General features: G+C 43.2%; 1 protein-coding gene across 1 annotated transcript in view; it reads right to left on the reverse strand.

The window, feature by feature from the left end:
- Window positions 1–17,317, reverse strand: part of LOC308128596 (dolichyl-diphosphooligosaccharide--protein glycosyltransferase subunit TUSC3-like) — a gene marked incomplete at its 5' end in the record, with an annotated part of 73,131 nt that overhangs the window by 21,644 nt on the left and 34,170 nt on the right. The window contains 3 exons of the mRNA XM_080494218.1: window positions 10,204–10,293; window positions 11,262–11,402; window positions 14,657–14,797. Of these exons, the coding sequence (XP_080350344.1) occupies window positions 10,204–10,293; window positions 11,262–11,402; window positions 14,657–14,797 (372 nt within the window). The remainder of the gene's footprint in view (window positions 1–10,203; window positions 10,294–11,261; window positions 11,403–14,656; window positions 14,798–17,317) is intronic.

Genomic DNA, 17,317 nt, shown 5'->3' on the forward strand with positions numbered 1-17,317 from the left:
TCAAAGGAATTTAAACAGAGAAAAGTGATGGACACACGGGGTCAAACAGACACAATACAAATCAGAACGCTGCTGCAGAAAGTCACCGCAACCTCCACTTCACTAAAATCGCGGAAACTAAAGTTTTAGCCGAGGACTGATAAATATCTAGTTCTGGAGTGAGCATATTTGTATTTTTTGCAACAATGCGTCATATGAACACTGATGTTATTTAGCTGCACAGAATGCTGACGCACACATTTCCTCTGTTTTAAATAGACTCAGGAACACATTTGGGCAGGCGCATGCTGGGGAGCTGTCGGATGCAATGCAGAGTACTACCACTCCAATTAATCTGATGGATTACTTCCACACTGTCTGCAAATGAAGTCAAAACATCTGCTTTTAACATAAATGAGGACTGTGAATCAGAACCACCTGGAAATCAGGCACTCTTTCGTATTTGGGGGCGTGATGCACATTTGACCCACAGCGAGTTCGCCACATACATTTTGCATCCACTATTTGTGCTTTGCATTTATAAGCCGTCAGCCTGATTTGTTCAAACACTTTGCATCCCGGGAGAACTGAAACGTGGTTAAGAGGTGTGAGGTTTTGTTGTGGGCTGTCTGAGGTAAGTGTGAAAACTATTTTCTCAAAGGTTACTTCAATCAAAAATCGAAACATGAGCAACAGAACTTGAACACTAATCACATCCCCTGGGGATGAGATTATACAGCGTTTTTTTTTTTTTTTTTTAATGAACAAGCTCTTAGGATTACGATCATAGGAATACATGTATTTACACTATTTATTATTTTTTTTAAAGGATGAAGTGAGCCACCATATATGTGTTTATTCCAACACATGGGCATTAAAGCCTTGTGTATATAAGCACTCTATAATAGAACCCATCTGTCATATAGTGATGCAAATGACTTGTCTGCCCCAATGCACACATATAATAAGCATTTACACAGATGAAGGGACGGAGTCATTGCACAAAGCTGGAGAACAGACACTAACAAGTGGCCATCAGCGCGTGACATTCAGACGTGCCACATTTCACCGAAAACATACATGGACAGAACACACGAGTACTAATAAATGTCACGTCATGTACATGCCATTGTTAGCGTGAAAAGAAAGCAACACTAATAACTCAAACCACGCGAGCAACAAACACACGACGCCCTCCTCCCTTTGTTTGTTTGACCACTTTCTTTTTAAAACAAAGTGGCTGTAGTGTCGGTTGTTAATAGCCGGGGGCCCGATAACCTTTGCAAATACCTAAATTCATCCTCTCCCTTCCTGTATCGTGTATTTGTGTGTCGTGTGTGTGTGTGCAAATGTGTGTTTGTGTGCATTTTGTTTGCTAAAGGTCAAGAGCCACTCCGACAGGAAGCGGGATAAATGAAAAGTCAACAAAGCAGAAAGAACAGTGGGGAGAAAGAGTTAGATGGAGGGGAGCCATGAGCTTCACTTATAGAGGGAAGGGATACTTATGACGTTTACTTCTAGATGAAATGGTATCCGAGGAGTCAACGTCAGAAATGACTTTGATAAGAACAGAAGAGGGACATGAAAAGAATCCAACAGGTGACTGACGATACGGCAGGAGAGAGACTCCTAAAATAACAGCAAGAATAAGACTTTTTAGATGTTTTTAATCAGAATCTGTGCAGGATGGAACAGCCCGCCCAGCAGGTTTGTGGAACAGAGTTCAGAAGCAGAACGCGAAGCAGGTTGACTGAATCCTCCTTCCAAACAAAATGCTTCTATTTTAGGAATTCAGGTAATTCTTCCAAATCTCATTTACCACTGAATGGTTATGTAATTCAAATCTCCATGGAGAGTTCAGTTTGATTACCAAGAGTCATTTGTAGGGATTTAGAACAGATTTTTTTTTTTTTTTTAAACATGTCAGTCGGTAAAATATGCGCGACGGATGAAGGATGTAGGAAACTGTTTAACAACGACTATTTCATGTGATTCCACCGTCTTACCGCTTTAATTTTACTAGAGGTCACCAACTTGGCTGGACTTTACACTGGATGCCAGGATTCAAAGCCTTTATTCTGAAAGTCATGTGGCACCAGAAGTGACTCATGTATGTATTTTTATACTAACTAGGTTATAGGAAAGAGACGTTTATTTTAGGAGAGATGGACTTAAAAAAAAAATTTAAAAATCTAATTTCTTGTTTTACAAGCGACACTATAAATGTCCAGTGAACTCATTAGGTTGAAGGGTTTTGCTCAGGGACCCACGGTGGTGACCTGGGAATCAAACCTGCCACTGCTCAAACCCTCTCTCGCCCTAAAATCACTTGTGCAACAAATTTACAAAACTCACATTGTAGCTGTGTCCCACAATGCACTGGGAAACAGCTTCTATGCTGCTTATCATCATCATGTTGTCTGTTATCTGTGACGCAGCGTTCGTCCAGGTCTGCCACAAACAAACAACTTGAGATAAACAAAATGTCTTACTGAATACATGAAATCATTAAAAGATCAAATGGTGATTATTCAGTTTCCCATCCTGGGACACCTGGAAGCTGCAAAGCAACATGGCTGGGCAACAGATTGTGGCAACAGATTGTGGCAACAGCGCTGGCGTTTCATACAAAACGGTGATGATTGGTGGATATATTTGTGATATGGATCCGACTGTAACAGGATTCCGGAGGGATTTTCCACTGACTTCCTGAGTCGGGCTCTACCACTGGCAGCTACTGGTGTGCGTATGTTATAATTATAGCTGCTCATGCTACTTAATAATCCATTATGCAGGTAGTATATTTTGACATTTGACACTAAAACCCTGCGTTTAGTGCACACTCCCTCACAGTTTCAGAACTTCAGAGAATGCCACCGATTATTCTACAATTACTTTTCAAATCATTCCTTTTTTCAGTGACTTTTATTGTTATTGAGACAATAATGTGATGCGGGCCGGCGGAAATTATCCATCTTTTCTCTGCAAGAAGCATTAGTGAGCGATATAAAACTCTAACAGTCATATCACTGATACAAGATCAGGAGTGATTAGAAAAATATGTAAATCCTCATTTTCTGTTCATTTAACGATTCGTATTTAAATAAATGTGAAGATTCAGGCCTGCAGTGCCCTCCTCCACCTCCAGGATGCTCTGTTCAACATGTCTTCTTTCTATTCTGCAAATGATTCCGCTAAATTGTCTTTTTCTTCAATCTTGTCCATTTTGCTCATTTCCAAGGAAATCATCTTCCAATGAGAATCTCAGCGTCTTCATATCTGCCCTCTTGAGCACAACCTGCTGGTTGGTGTGTGTGTGTGTGTGTGTGTGTGTGTGTGTGTGTGCGTGTCAGAGAGCAGGTGCAGATCAAACATAAAGCAGCACTCATGCTCAACGACACACACACACACACACACACACACACACACACACACACACACACACACACACACACACACACACACACACACACACACACACACACACACACACACACACACACACACACACACACACACACACACACACACACACACACACACACACACACACACACACACACACACACACACACACACACACACACACACACACAGGGATGTCCTCTGCGAGCCAAGAGTCAACCATTTGCAATAAGCCAATAAAAGTGACAGCGGTGCTTCTGTAAATTATGAAAGGTTAGCAGTAAAGCAGAGGAGCCGCTTCCAACAGCTGCTGAGCGCCATCAACCAATCAAATGAAATCAAGCGGAAATATGGAAATGTCATCAGCCAATACTGTAGATTATGACAGTTGGTCATGATAGAATAATAGTAAAATCACTGGCGAACAGCCACTTCCCAACGCTAATGTTAGAATTCATACCCTGTCCTATTGAATTCTTTCTTTCTTCTCCGGAGAAACACTCAGGCTGGAGCATTAAACTAATGCAAGTCATTGGGTATGGCACTTTCTTATTATTAGTCACGAGTGAGACTGGTAACTGGTAACTGGCAACTGGTAACTGGTGACTCTTGCACCTTGGTTTCAATGTGTGATTGTCTGTTTCTGTGAAGGCCCGGAGGCCCGGCCATGGTCTACGCTACTTAAAGGCACATCGTTTGGCTCCATCTCCCTCAAGACGATGGAAAGACAAAGCTGGTTACCTTCTGACTGACATACTGCTGCAGGAGCAAGGCTGCACGCATCGTATGACAGTAACATTATATATTGACATGCACAATGTCTTGAGAAGTGACTTGCATACTCAAAATGAAGACACATTTTGTGAGGCTGACTTGGTGTGGAGGGTTTTGTTTACATCACAGAGCGAAGGCTCCGGACTGACCGCACCTTTAATACAATACAGAGGCTGGTGGAACTGTGCATGTGTTTAATGAGGCAGCAGGAGGAGATTTTGGTACCTGAACTTCCACACAGGCACATTTTACTCTGATTAAACCATTTATATACGACTGTACGGGTGTATACGAGTACGTGTGTACATGTGTGAGTGCGCGTGTGTGTGTGTGTAAGAGCCAGCACTATTTTCTTGGCTGTAAAGTCAGACGCACCCTACAATTTCATCTGCCTGGCCGTCCCATTTGTCAGTTGACAAATCCTTTCAATACGGTCTGCCGGGCCTCACTCGCTCATCGTCTGGAGGAATTACAGTGTGTGGGGGGGGATTAGAGAAGCAGGTGAGAAGAAGCAACACAAAAGGTGAGAAAGAGAGCAGGAATATAAGATGGGTATCCTTTCAATATCACGACGCCGTTCACTAAAGGCAAATGTGTGGGATTTATAGAAAGCATTACGGGAGGAGTCAAGGGTGAAAACGGTGCACAGGCGACGAAGTGAAAGAAGTGTCTTTGTGTATCAGACAGCGGCTAAATCTGCTAATGTTGTGATTGTATGGCTGCATAATATAGGTGTCGCACCGAACGAATAGGGCCGACTACTATATGCACTTAACGTCACTGACGGCTGCCTTTAGAGGAGAAGAACTACAAGGTCGTGGAGAGGTGGGGTGCAAGGCCAACCTTCAAGGTTCACATGAAATCCGTCAGCAGAGTGTGAAAATACAACAAACTTCTTTTATTGTTCAAACCCTATATAAGAGTGAATTACACACAAAACTTGTAAAAATCATTCCAGACATAACTTTAATCGAAGCGGATGAAAAAAGATTTAAATATTTAATGTGGATTACACTAGTAGTGCTAATTAATGCCCTAATAAATACTCATACAAATGAGGCGTCATCACTGTTGGAAGCGTTTAGTGAAATGAACTGATCAAAGTAGTGTGGTTGTTAATATTTCACTGCAGTCGGTTTGTGTTCTACAGAGCAACAAATGTCTGAGATGTAAATGAGTCAGTCAAAACCATTACCGGTAGTTCCATGTAGTAGTTACATGCTAGTTCCATGTAGTAGTTACATGCTAGTTCCATGTAGTAGTTACATGCTAGTTCCATGTAGTAGTTACATGCTAGTTCCATGTAGTAGTTACATGCTAGTTCCATGTAGTAGTTACATGCTAGTTCCATGATTAACCAGGGCGACGCCCCTCCAACATGCTAGTTCCATGATAAACCAGGGCGACGCCCCTCCAACATGCTAGTTCCATGATAAACCAGGGCGACGCCCCCTCCAACACACTAGTTCCATGATAAACCAGGGCGACGCCCCCTCCAACACACCAGTTCCATGATAAACCAGGGCGACGCCCCTCCAACACACCAGTTCCATGATAAACCAGGGCGACGCCCCCTCCAACACACCAGTTCCATGATCAACCAGGGCGACGCCCCCTCCAACACACCAGTTCCATGATAAACCAGGGCGACGCCCCCTCCAACACACTAGTTCCATGATAAACCAGGGCGACGCCCCTCCAACACACTAGTTCCATGATAAACCAGGGCGACGCCCCCTCCAACACACTAGTTCCATGATAAACCAGGGCGACGCCCCCTCCAACACACCAGTTCCATGATAAACCAGGGCGACGCCCCCTCCAACACACTAGTTCCATGATAAACCAGGGCGACGCCCCCTCCAACACACTAGTTCCATGATAAACCAGGGCGACGCCCCTCCAACACACTAGTTCCATGATAAACCAGGGCGACGCCCCCTCCAACACACCAGTTCCATGATAAACCAGGGCGACGCCCCCTCCAACACACCAGTTCCATGATAAACCAGGGCGACGCCCCCTCCAACACACCAGTTCCATGATAAACCAGGGCAACGCCCCTCCAACACACTAGTTCCATGATAAACCAGGGCGACGCCCCCTCCAACACACCAGTTCCATGATAAACCAGGGCGACGCCCCCTCCAACACACCAGTTCCATGATAAACCAGGGCGACGCCCCCTCCAACACACCAGTTCCATGATAAACCAGGGCGAAGCCCCCTCCAACACACCAGTTCCATGATAAACCAGGGCAACGCCCCTCCAACACACTAGTTCCATGATCAACCAGGGCGACGCCCCTCCAACATGCTAGTTCTATGATAAACCAGGGCGACGCCCCTCCAACACACTAGTTCCATGATAAACCAGGGCGACGCCCCCTCCAACACACCAGTTCCATGATAAACCAGGGCGACGCCCCTCCAACACACTAGTTCCATGATAAACCAGGGCGACGCCCCCTCCAACACACCAGTTCCATGATAAACCAGGGCGACGCCCCCTCCAACACACCAGTTCCATGATAAACCAGGGCGACGCCCCCTCCAACACACCAGTTCCATGATAAACCAGGGCGACGCCCCCTCCAACACACCAGTTCCATGATAAACCAGGGCGACGCCCCCTCCAACACACTAGTTCCATGATAAACCAGGGCGACGCCCCTCCAACACACCAGTTCCATGATAAACCAGGGCGACGCCCCTCCAACACACTAGTTCCATGATAAACTAGGGCGACGCCCCCTCCAACACACCAGTTCCATGATAAACCAGGGCGACGCCCCCTCCAACACACCAGTTCCATGATAAACCAGGGCGACGCCCCTCCAACACACTAGTTCCATGATAAACCAGGGCGACGCCCCCTCCAACACACCAGTTCCATGATAAACCAGGGCGACGCCCCCTCCAACACACCTGTTCCATGATAAACCAGGGCGACGCCCCTCCAACACACCAGTTCCATGATAAACCAGGGTGACGCCCCCTCCAACACACCAGTTCCATGATAAACCAGGGCGACGCCCCCTCCAACACACCAGTTCCATGATAAACCAGGGCGACGCCCCCTCCAACACACTAGTTCCATGATAAACCAGGGCGACGCCCCTCCAACACACCAGTTCCATGATAAACCAGGGCGACGCCCCTCCAACACACTAGTTCCATGATAAACTAGGGCGACGCCCCCTCCAACACACCAGTTCCATGATAAACCAGGGCGACGCCCCCTCCAACACACCAGTTCCATGATAAACCAGGGCGAGGCCCCTCCAACACACTAGTTCCATGATAAACCAGGGCGACGCCCCTCCAACACACTAGTTCCATGATAAACCAGGGCGACGCCCCTCCAACACACCAGTTCCATGATAAACCAGGGCGACGCCCCTCCAACACACCAGTTCCATGATAAACCAGGGCGACGCCCCCTCCAACACACCTGTTCCATGATAAACCAGGGCGACGCCCCCTCCAACACACCAGTTCCATGATAAACCAGGGCGACGCCCCCTCCAACACACCAGTTCCATGATAAACCAGGGCGACGCCCCTCCAACTGCTGCTTCTTTCAACCTTTTATTAATTTTCCACAAAACATGCATTCAGCTCTACTTTTCTGCGTTGCTTCAGTGAAGCTATTTTCTATTCTCTCGGTTCACTCTTTTATTTCTTTCGCCCTGACATTTCTTATAAAATAAAATAATGCACTTGTAATGTAATTGCTTGAACTTAGTTTTGTGGTGTACATGAATTAAATGCTGACTCGCCTATTTTGAGGAAAAAAGTGACTTCTCTTCCATGAAGGTTTTCGTTTTCCATGCTGGTGAAAGTAAATTTGCTTAAGTGTGCGACTCGAATTTACGACAAATCAAATCTTCCCTTTTGATTGGTGCCTCAACGTGCAGCTTTTGTAGATTAGTTTTGTTTTTCGGGACATCAACAATCATTTCTCAATACGACCGTCACAAACAATCACACTTCATTATTTCTTTCTTGAACATCATTTTAAATTACATATCGTTTGGATATCCAGTATCCAGTGTTTTTTTTTTTTTTTTTTTTCTTTTTTCTAACCGTTTTTGAAATCTGGCCGCAGCTCTTGAGACTTCGATTGCTTCAGTTTTGTATTTCATGTCTGTATTGGCACAATCACGTTGGTGATGACCCTGAAGATTCAATCAGTCATATTTGCTTTGCCAGTTAATTTTATAACGCCGTGTGTTCGGGAACATTGCCAGGCCGAGGCTGCAATAACATTTGGCACTAATCAAGTAATTCAGTCTAAAACTATGAAAAAACAATATGAACTTCAAAAATATGGAAAGATTTGAACAGTGCAAGTTTAAAACTTCAACGTAGCAAAAGATGTAAGAAGCTTGTTCGTGAAAAGAGCTTTTCACTCCGAATCACTTGAAGCAAAACATTAAAAAATGTTTTTGATTGAATTAAAATCAATGAGGGAAAAGCCTGATAGCAGTTTGACGTGGACTTTGAGCTCCACTTGTTCTTTTGACACTTTTGGCTAAACTATTAAGTTGTAAGAGGTTTTAAGGCAGCGCGACACGACCCCCCCCCCCCCCCCCCCCAACACACACACACACACACACACACTCCGTCAGGTCGACGGCCTCACCGAACTGGCATAAATCAGTTTCTGCAAGCTCAGCAATAACTCGGTGGCGACCTGCTGACCTTTGAATTTGAATCCGACGCCGGTGGCTATCGCTTCCTAAAGATGTTGAATTAATATCCGTCTTCATATAAAACGCTGTTTCAACACTGGACTGAGAGGAAGCTTTCAGTCTGCTCCGTTCACGTAAAGAACAAGAACAAGAGAGGAGGCGAGGACCGGAGTGTCCAATCAGCTGACTGCACAATTTTTCCCCCCTGGAGGCTCTGACATGGTTTGAGGATGGACAGAAAGAAGAAAAAGAGGAGGGAGACGTAAGGGAATTTAAAAAAAAACCAGGAAAGGAGGTAGAAGTAGAGCATATATAAGAATACCACATCCAGAGGTAATGACCTGTGTCATGACAGGAAGCAGAATAACAAGATATTGAGAAACTGAAGACGTGAATCTGGTCGATTATCCCAAGTCATGAAAAAATAATGCATTAAGAAGTTAGAACTTGCATCTCTGACAACTTTATCATCCAGGAATACTAATATAATATCATATCATATCATATCATATCATACAATATAATAGAGAAATCTACATTAGGGAGCAACACTGAACATTTTATGTCTCCATTGTGAGACAGACTGATAAAAGTGCCTGAAAAACAATTGCTTCTTGCACAGAAGCACAAGAAGCAGCAGGAACCGAGAAATAAAGTGACATAGGGCTTGACAGGGAGGCTTGAATAGTGCTTCTTTATCTATCTTTATTTATTTTGAGTCGATGAAAGTCTGCACCTCCCGGGGACCGTCTGTCTTTCTCTTCTGCTGAGAACCAGCAATCGACCAACCTTTTCAGCTTCTGGAGGTGAATTGACTTTTCTAACGACTTCGCCACTGGAACTTCTCAGTCTCGTGTCCCTTTGAGTTACTGTCTTTAGTTTAGGGTCACGTTTGTCACAAATGCATGTGTGGCAGTGCACAGATCCTGCAAACACAACAGTGCAGATACCTGATATCAACTTTTTCCTCACGCTTTAATTTAAGCAGCCTTTTCCCCCTCACGCCGGTCCCTCGATCATTTTACACCTAAAGTTGCCTTACTTTTCCAATATTTTTCATTTTAATTTCACAGTCGAGTGAACAAACTTAATGGATGACCAGCAAAACTCTAACTGCGAACGCAAAGCATGCGTGTGTGCTTCCACGCGCCTTGGTGGTATAATTGTCCAAATAACGGTGAAACTGTACAAAACGTCACAAGTTCAAATAAATATCAAGCATTTAGAACATGGCGATGGCATATTCTCCATTTTACCGGGGATCAGTAGACTTACTGACGTTTTACTCGCTGATCCAGTGCAAACATGTCTGACAATATGGATATGAAGGAATAAAGGCATTTCTTACCACTTGTCCGTTCTGGGGGTTCTTGTGGGCGTAGGGAGGCCCTCTGATGTGGTTCCACATTTGGCCAGACGTCATTGCGAAAACCACGCACTGTTACAGGCAGAGCACAGAAACGGATTGAGGGACAAACTGGAGATCAAAAAATAACCCGAGAGCTCTTATCTCAGTTTAGCCTGTACTTGACGTCCAAGTGTGGCTTAAAATGTCTTTTCTATTGTGAAACTGAGCTGCGTGCATGAAAACGTGGTGCTGGAGGAAAACCTGGCTCCACTGAGCACAGTCCATTCCAACCGAGGATAATTGCCTTTTTTGTCACCGGGACAAGGACATTTTGTAAGCGTGAAGGAAGAAGAACGCCAAACACTGGATTGTAAAGCTGATTTCACACCGACCTGGCAACCCACCGACGGTGCAAGGTCAGGGTGGATGTGTCGCCAAGGAGCAGTGAAAGCGGTCCAAAATAAAAACATTTCTTTTTAAAATACTTCTGGACAGTTCAGTCTATACATCAGAAGAGATTTTGCAAGTTGTATAAAGCATCGAGTCTGAAGTCATTCAAAGCGACCAGACAGAGGCAGACCACCGTAGGTTTGCACTTTGTCTCAAATGAAGTTTGAGAAAGAAAAAGCAAAAAAAAAAAAAAAAAAAAAAAAAAAAAAAAAATCACATTTTGACGTTGGGAACATCTTTAGAGTACTTTGTAAAAGCTGCAGAGTGTTAATTAATAACAAGCAAAAACAAAACAAATACAACAAATAATAGATAATTGATGTATTTTAAGCAAAAATAAATAAATGATAAATAAATTACTATAATAATAATAAATTAGGCTAAATGACGCTAAATTGTGAGCACAATTTATTCTTATTTTGTATTATTATTATTATTGTTAATTGCTTGCTTTTTTTTTTAAATTTAAATTTTATTTTATTGTGTTGGTGTTGCTGTTTTGTTCTTTCTTTGTGTTTACTGTCAAGAAGAAAAACGGAAAAATGAAAATAAACAGTAAAAAAAAAAAAAAAAAAAAAAAGCTGCAGAGTGACGTGAGTGTGCCGTACCAGAGCAGCCATGGCCCAGCCAGTCTTGTTGTAGATGAATTCCAGGTTGTTCCTCCTCAGGTACAGCAGACCCCCGACCAGAGACACTAGCAAGGCCAAAGCAATGGTGCCTGAATAATTGGGTGGACGGAAGACTCGTATCTGGAAAGATGAAGAGGCAGAGAGAAAGAGGCATGTGGAATTACATTTATAGTGGAATGCAGAGAATATCATGTCCTTGACTATATGTAAATATTCATTTCCTAAATGTCCTTCATGTAACTTAGTACACGGTTCAACAGAACATGTTTACTATTACTTCACATATTACTGCATTGGGAATGTTCTCAAATGGCTGAATGACTTCGGTTTGGTTTAAGTGTTCACAGACATTTTTCTTTCAGCTTTTTTCAACTTGTTTAATGATTATCAAAAGAAGTGTCATACGGGTGCCACATTCACTTTCAACTGTCATAAACGTGTGAAAAAATATATTTAATATTATAATTGACAGATAAATGTGTCAGACCAACACACAAATAACATGATTTAAAAAATAAAATCACTTATGTGTCACTGTGTGTGTGTGGGGGGGGGGGGGGGGAACTATTTACGTGTGTCTAAAACTGACCTTTTCTTTTATACTCAATAGTTATTCAGTTGAGTTAATTTCTCATATTTTGATGAGGGTGAATAAGTTCTGTTCTCATGGTGGTTGGTGATTTTACTCAAAATGAGTGTAAAATTATACAACCAGATATTTATTGTGAAAAGGTGAAAATATTGTTAAATCAAAGTTATAAATACATAATATACAATGAATTCAATCTAATCTGATTTAATCTAATAAAATGTCAATTGGTAGCTTTAAATAATCAAATCATCCCAAAAAGTATTTAAAATCAAAATACATGGCAGTTCAAGTTAAAAACTATACGAAACTAAATATACTAAAACTATTATAAGAAGAAAATATCACATTGTCGTCACTTCTCCTATGGTTTTAAAATGAGTACATAAAGAAACAAAAAAATCAAAATAAGGATTTTTGAAGTGGAAAATGAAATAAGTTATTTAAAAAATGTTTCATGTTGTTTTATTCCACTTTGTGAGCAGAAGGTTTAATCAGCCAATCAGAAAGCAGGGACACAGCTCTGGACTAGAATGCTTCATTTCATTAATTTCACTGAGATCAACTGGGATTCACTAAAAACCGCAGACAATGATGTTTGAACATGAAGTGAGCAGCCGCAGCAGGTGTCTAAGCATTATGGACAAACTGGACCTGAATTACAGAACGTGTCATTAAACGCACAACAAGTCTTCTTTAGTACTTATTTCATCTTTACTTTACCAGCAAATCCAATAAAGTGTTTTTTGCAAGGCAGACCTGTGCAAGGTAGCAACTAAAGGAAAAGTAAGAAAGCAAGTACAAAATACAAAAGAACCCCTGCCTGCTGCATGTAACAAAAGTACTGTATTTTTTAAAAACTATTATTATTATTTTACATAAGGAATCGACCAAATGACAGAATGTTTGCCAGTCCATTTCAGAACATGGACTTTCAGTTCCTCCATCAGACAAAAGTGTTCCTCTCCATCGATCACGTATGGGTCCTTTTGTCTCTTCTGTTCTGAGCTTAGTTGATAAAGTCACACTGCAGCGTCTGAAAGCTTGCACCTTTTGTAAACGCTCCCCGTCAGCGCCTCTAAAAGGCAGCCTTTTCAATGAGGATCTATCAGAAAGGCGCCAGCAGGATGCTTCCACAATGTGTGCCGGTGCAGCGCGGAACAGGCCCTTCAGACACGGCAACAATCTGATCGTACATGCATCGACGACTCGGGAGAGTCTGAGTAGTGGGAAGCCGGCTCCCATGAAGAAGTGACATTTGGTGTTTGCACTCCATTTACAAAGAAACTGCAACATCTGTAAAATGCTTGGGGATTTTTTTTTTAGGAGTAGTTATGATACAAAAGAGACATATTGATGTGAGGGATGTAGAAAAAAATGGATCTGCCGTTGGAGTGACGCTACAGTCGCTCCTGCACTTCTGAAACTCTTTGTTCACGTCCGTTTCCATATGCATGAGTCGTCTACAAGACGAGAGTCTGATGTGAGCAAGAACACAGGAAACCGCCGTGGAGAGCTGAAGGGATGGTCACCGATTACATCTGAGCTAACAAGACGAGGGATTATTAAAAAAAAAAAAAACACTGCTTTTAAAATGCAAACGCTTCACAACAGGTGAGTCCACCTGTGGACGCAGGCCTGGTGGCGTTACAGAGTGAGACAGTGAGCAAAGCAAACAAAGCTGCTTTTTAATGCCAGAGCGGCAAAATGTGAAGGTCAGCCGGACAAGTTTCCCCGGAAAAACACAAACTAGGAATTCATTTCAAGCTAAATGGAGCCCAATCGAAAAGATAGAAATGCCAGGAGCAGAATACAGGATGTAGTGCAGGAGGACCATTAAAAGATATCTGAAAATATAAAAATAATATTAGCAAACATGACTAGAATGGTGGGCGGGGCTCCTCTCTTGGTTAAAAAAAAACAAGAAGGCCATTGCTGGGCTAATCCCCCGCCGGAGGGCTTTCTATTTTCTCACAAAGCAGCTCTAAGGCAGCACACTTGGTACACTAGAGGGTGTTCCATGGGTCCTAGTAGATCATTATGTAGAATCTGGAAGGTCTTCTTCATAAGCTATGTCAAAATACGTCTCCAGAGCCCAAAAGGTGTTTTTATGCACTTAGTGACCCTGTGACCTGATATGCAAATGAGGTCATGGTCACCATGGCGCCCCTTCTCCCCAGGTGGAGTGTCCATGTGTGAAGTTTGGTGACTGTGGGCCCAGGGGTTGCTGAGAAATGAGGAGAAATGTTAATATGAAAATACATGTATTGTGCAACCATGACGAGCAAACTTCAGACCCAACCAATCTTCAAGGTCAAGGTCAGGTCACTTGGTGTACTGGAGGTTATCCCTGGAGTGTGTATCATGTGTGTATAACATTTCAGAGCCCTAGCTCAAAAACCTAGGCCTCCAGAGCCCAAAATGTGTTTTTAAGCACTTCGTGACCCTGTGACCTACTTAATATGCAAATTAGGTCAAAGTCACCATAGTATCCCTTCCCCCTCTGAGATGTATCCACATGTGAAGTTTGGTCACTGTGGGCCCAGGGGTTGCCGAGATATAGGTAGAAATGTTCGAACGTACGGACGGACGTACGGACGTACGGAGACTGTTTCAAGATCCCCCTTCGGGGCCTATCGGCCATGGCGGGGGAAAAAAAAGGGATTAGGAAGGACAGACACTGGAAAAGCACAAACATTGCTAAAGAAGTTATATAACCAACACACACTACTGCACTGCTCTTCACTATCTCTAACAGACGTGAGTCTCTGATGTTCCTCAGTACCTGGACGTCGGTGCGGTCTGCGATCCACTTGGCCAGCTGCTCCGAGGCGAAGCCGATCCTCTGCAGGTCAAACGTGTCGGCTCGTTTCGGTTTCCCCTTCGCTGGGAAGTGCATGAAGGTTGGAGCGCTGTTCATGTTCAGCTGCGAAGACAAAGGAAATAAAGAGGAATGACTCCAGTTAGCGGATTAGGAAATGTAAAGAAAAAAAATCCTTATATCGTATTTTCCAGACTGAATACACCTTTTCTGTCTCACTATTTTACACATCTGAATATGTGAGAGGATTAACCTTTGATCAAGGCACGTGAAGATTTACATTGTTTTTATGTCAAACACACATTAAATAGGGGCTCACTCCGAGCGTTCATTGCATTCTTATTTAGCAAAGCATCCATCTGTCTTTTGTCCGCCTTGCAGTCGCACGGCGCTGCAGCCAATCCCAGATGATTACAGGCAGGATGCATGGAGAGTTCATGACAGGGCAGAGGGACACATAATGACACTCATTCACGCCTGCAGTTATTTCACCACCATCACTCATCCTTCTTCGAAACCATCTAATATCCTGTTCAGGGCCGTTGGGAGCTGCAGCCAAACCCAGCGGACTCTGGGCGAAGGCCGGACGCATCGCCGCTCCGTCACGGCGCAAACAGAGAGTCTCCAGTCAACCTCGCATGGCTCTGGACTGAAGGACAAAGTAGGAATTCCTGGTGCAAGTACAAGGGGAACGTGAACTACAACTGGAGATATTCTGACCGTGAAGCGAGAGTGACTGGGAGATCAACAATCCAAGATTAGCGCTTTACAACAGCCCCGAGTAGCCAAAGGCTTTTACATCCAATAAAAAATAGACAACAAGTGGCTTACATCCAAAGAAGCAGAATAAAATACAATGTGTAAAAAGTTGTACAATACGAGACAGAAAAATCCTATAGTGTAAAGATACCAACACGTGACGAGTTGAAGATTTGATCAGATCTTAATGAGTGCGCCAGAGGAACAGACCACATCGTGCAGAAAACCAATCTAAACGTTAACCCCCGATGTGAATCGAGATAATTCAGGAGGCAAAAGACCAACAATCTTCTGCTGCTGAGCTTCTGTAGCAGCAGAGTTCTGCTGCAGTCACGTGGTTTCGTTGAATATAAAGGTAAAGTCGGACTTTCTGCTCCTCTATTGAAGTAAAGTTAAAGCACAGATTGGCATGGAGGATCTGCTAACGACCCTCCTGGACCACGAGGAGCCCGACGGCTCCGAGGGTTTGATGAATCACACAGTATTGATCAAGTCTCCCCTCGGGGGCGTCGCGGCTGCTCCCAACATTCAGCAGGATGATGAACGTATTGAAATGTAGCGACACAGGCGATGATGCATTATGCATTCCTCTGGGATTTAAATAGGGACCGCGTCCTACACACACACACACACACACACACACACACGTTATGAGGAGAAGAACCGCTTAATGTACAAACGGCTTAATATCAGTCAGCAGTTTCACGAAGGCCTCAGTCACACGGCGCAGGTGGCCCGGGTCTCTGAAGTGCTGCTTTCAGCTGAAAACTGCATTTAAACTTCAACATTTTTGTTCCTGCAGAGAATGAAAAGAGGTCGTCCAAATCCTGCTCACATCTTCCGTCTACATTTTCAGGATGACGCTTCTCCGTGGAGTTTTATTGAAAACATAATTACACACAAATTGCAAAAAAAAAAAAAAAAGAAAGAGAGAGAGAAGATTACCATGTCGGTTATATTTCACTACGATGAAGTGCTAAGCTCCCGAAACAATTGTCTAAATTTGAAAAAAGTTGGACTGCAGTACTGTCAACCTGTAATGGAAAATTCATAAAGATAATAGAAGGCGGCGCAGGACTGAGAAACCCAATACTGGACAACTTGGCACAGAAGCAATGACAAAAGAATATCCTTCAAAAGGTTATTGGATAAAACAAACTTCATCAGTGTATTGCTGTGTACAAATACTCTGCCACCCCCCCCCATTTTTTATATGTTGAGCCAAAGTAAATAATACTCAGATCCTGCTGCATATACATTACATTAGAGATGTGTCAATATTCTGGAATATATATATATATATAGAAATATTCATGATCACATATATAAAATGTTAAACTGAAGTGTTGAGGATGAGACATGGAAAGATGAGGACACCACATTAAAGGTTCAGTACTTTAATCAAGAAAACTTCACATACTGATGTTCAATCTGGTTTTTATTCATCTCTTGAAAAGAAAGTGATTTAATTGCAGGCAAACAGCAAAAGTTAACCTCATTTTACTCATTAAACTAACGATAAAGTAAAATGTGGATTCTAACAGGGGGAGAAGTTATGCAGTTGGTGAGTTTAAGTTTAGGATTTTGGAGTTTTATTCTGGTGTCGTGTGTCGAAGGCGAACCTGCTGAGACGTGTTGGAAGTGGTTTTCAATGTCCTATTCTTACTTCTCTGATGGTGGAATGGATGATTTCATTTGTCTTGAGATCTTTTTAAGTCACTCAGCAAAAAAAAAAAAAAAAATAAATCCTTCCTCTCTCAGCTGCGGCTCCTCTTCTCTCCATCCCCTCGTCTTTCCGTCTCCTCTGCTTCACCTCCTTCCAGCCAACAACACCGGGAATAAAACTACAACGTGCACCAGAAAACT

This window comes from Blennius ocellaris, assembly GCF_963422515.1.
Source record: "Blennius ocellaris genome assembly, chromosome: 3".
Lineage (NCBI taxonomy): Eukaryota > Metazoa > Chordata > Actinopteri > Blenniiformes > Blenniidae > Blennius > Blennius ocellaris.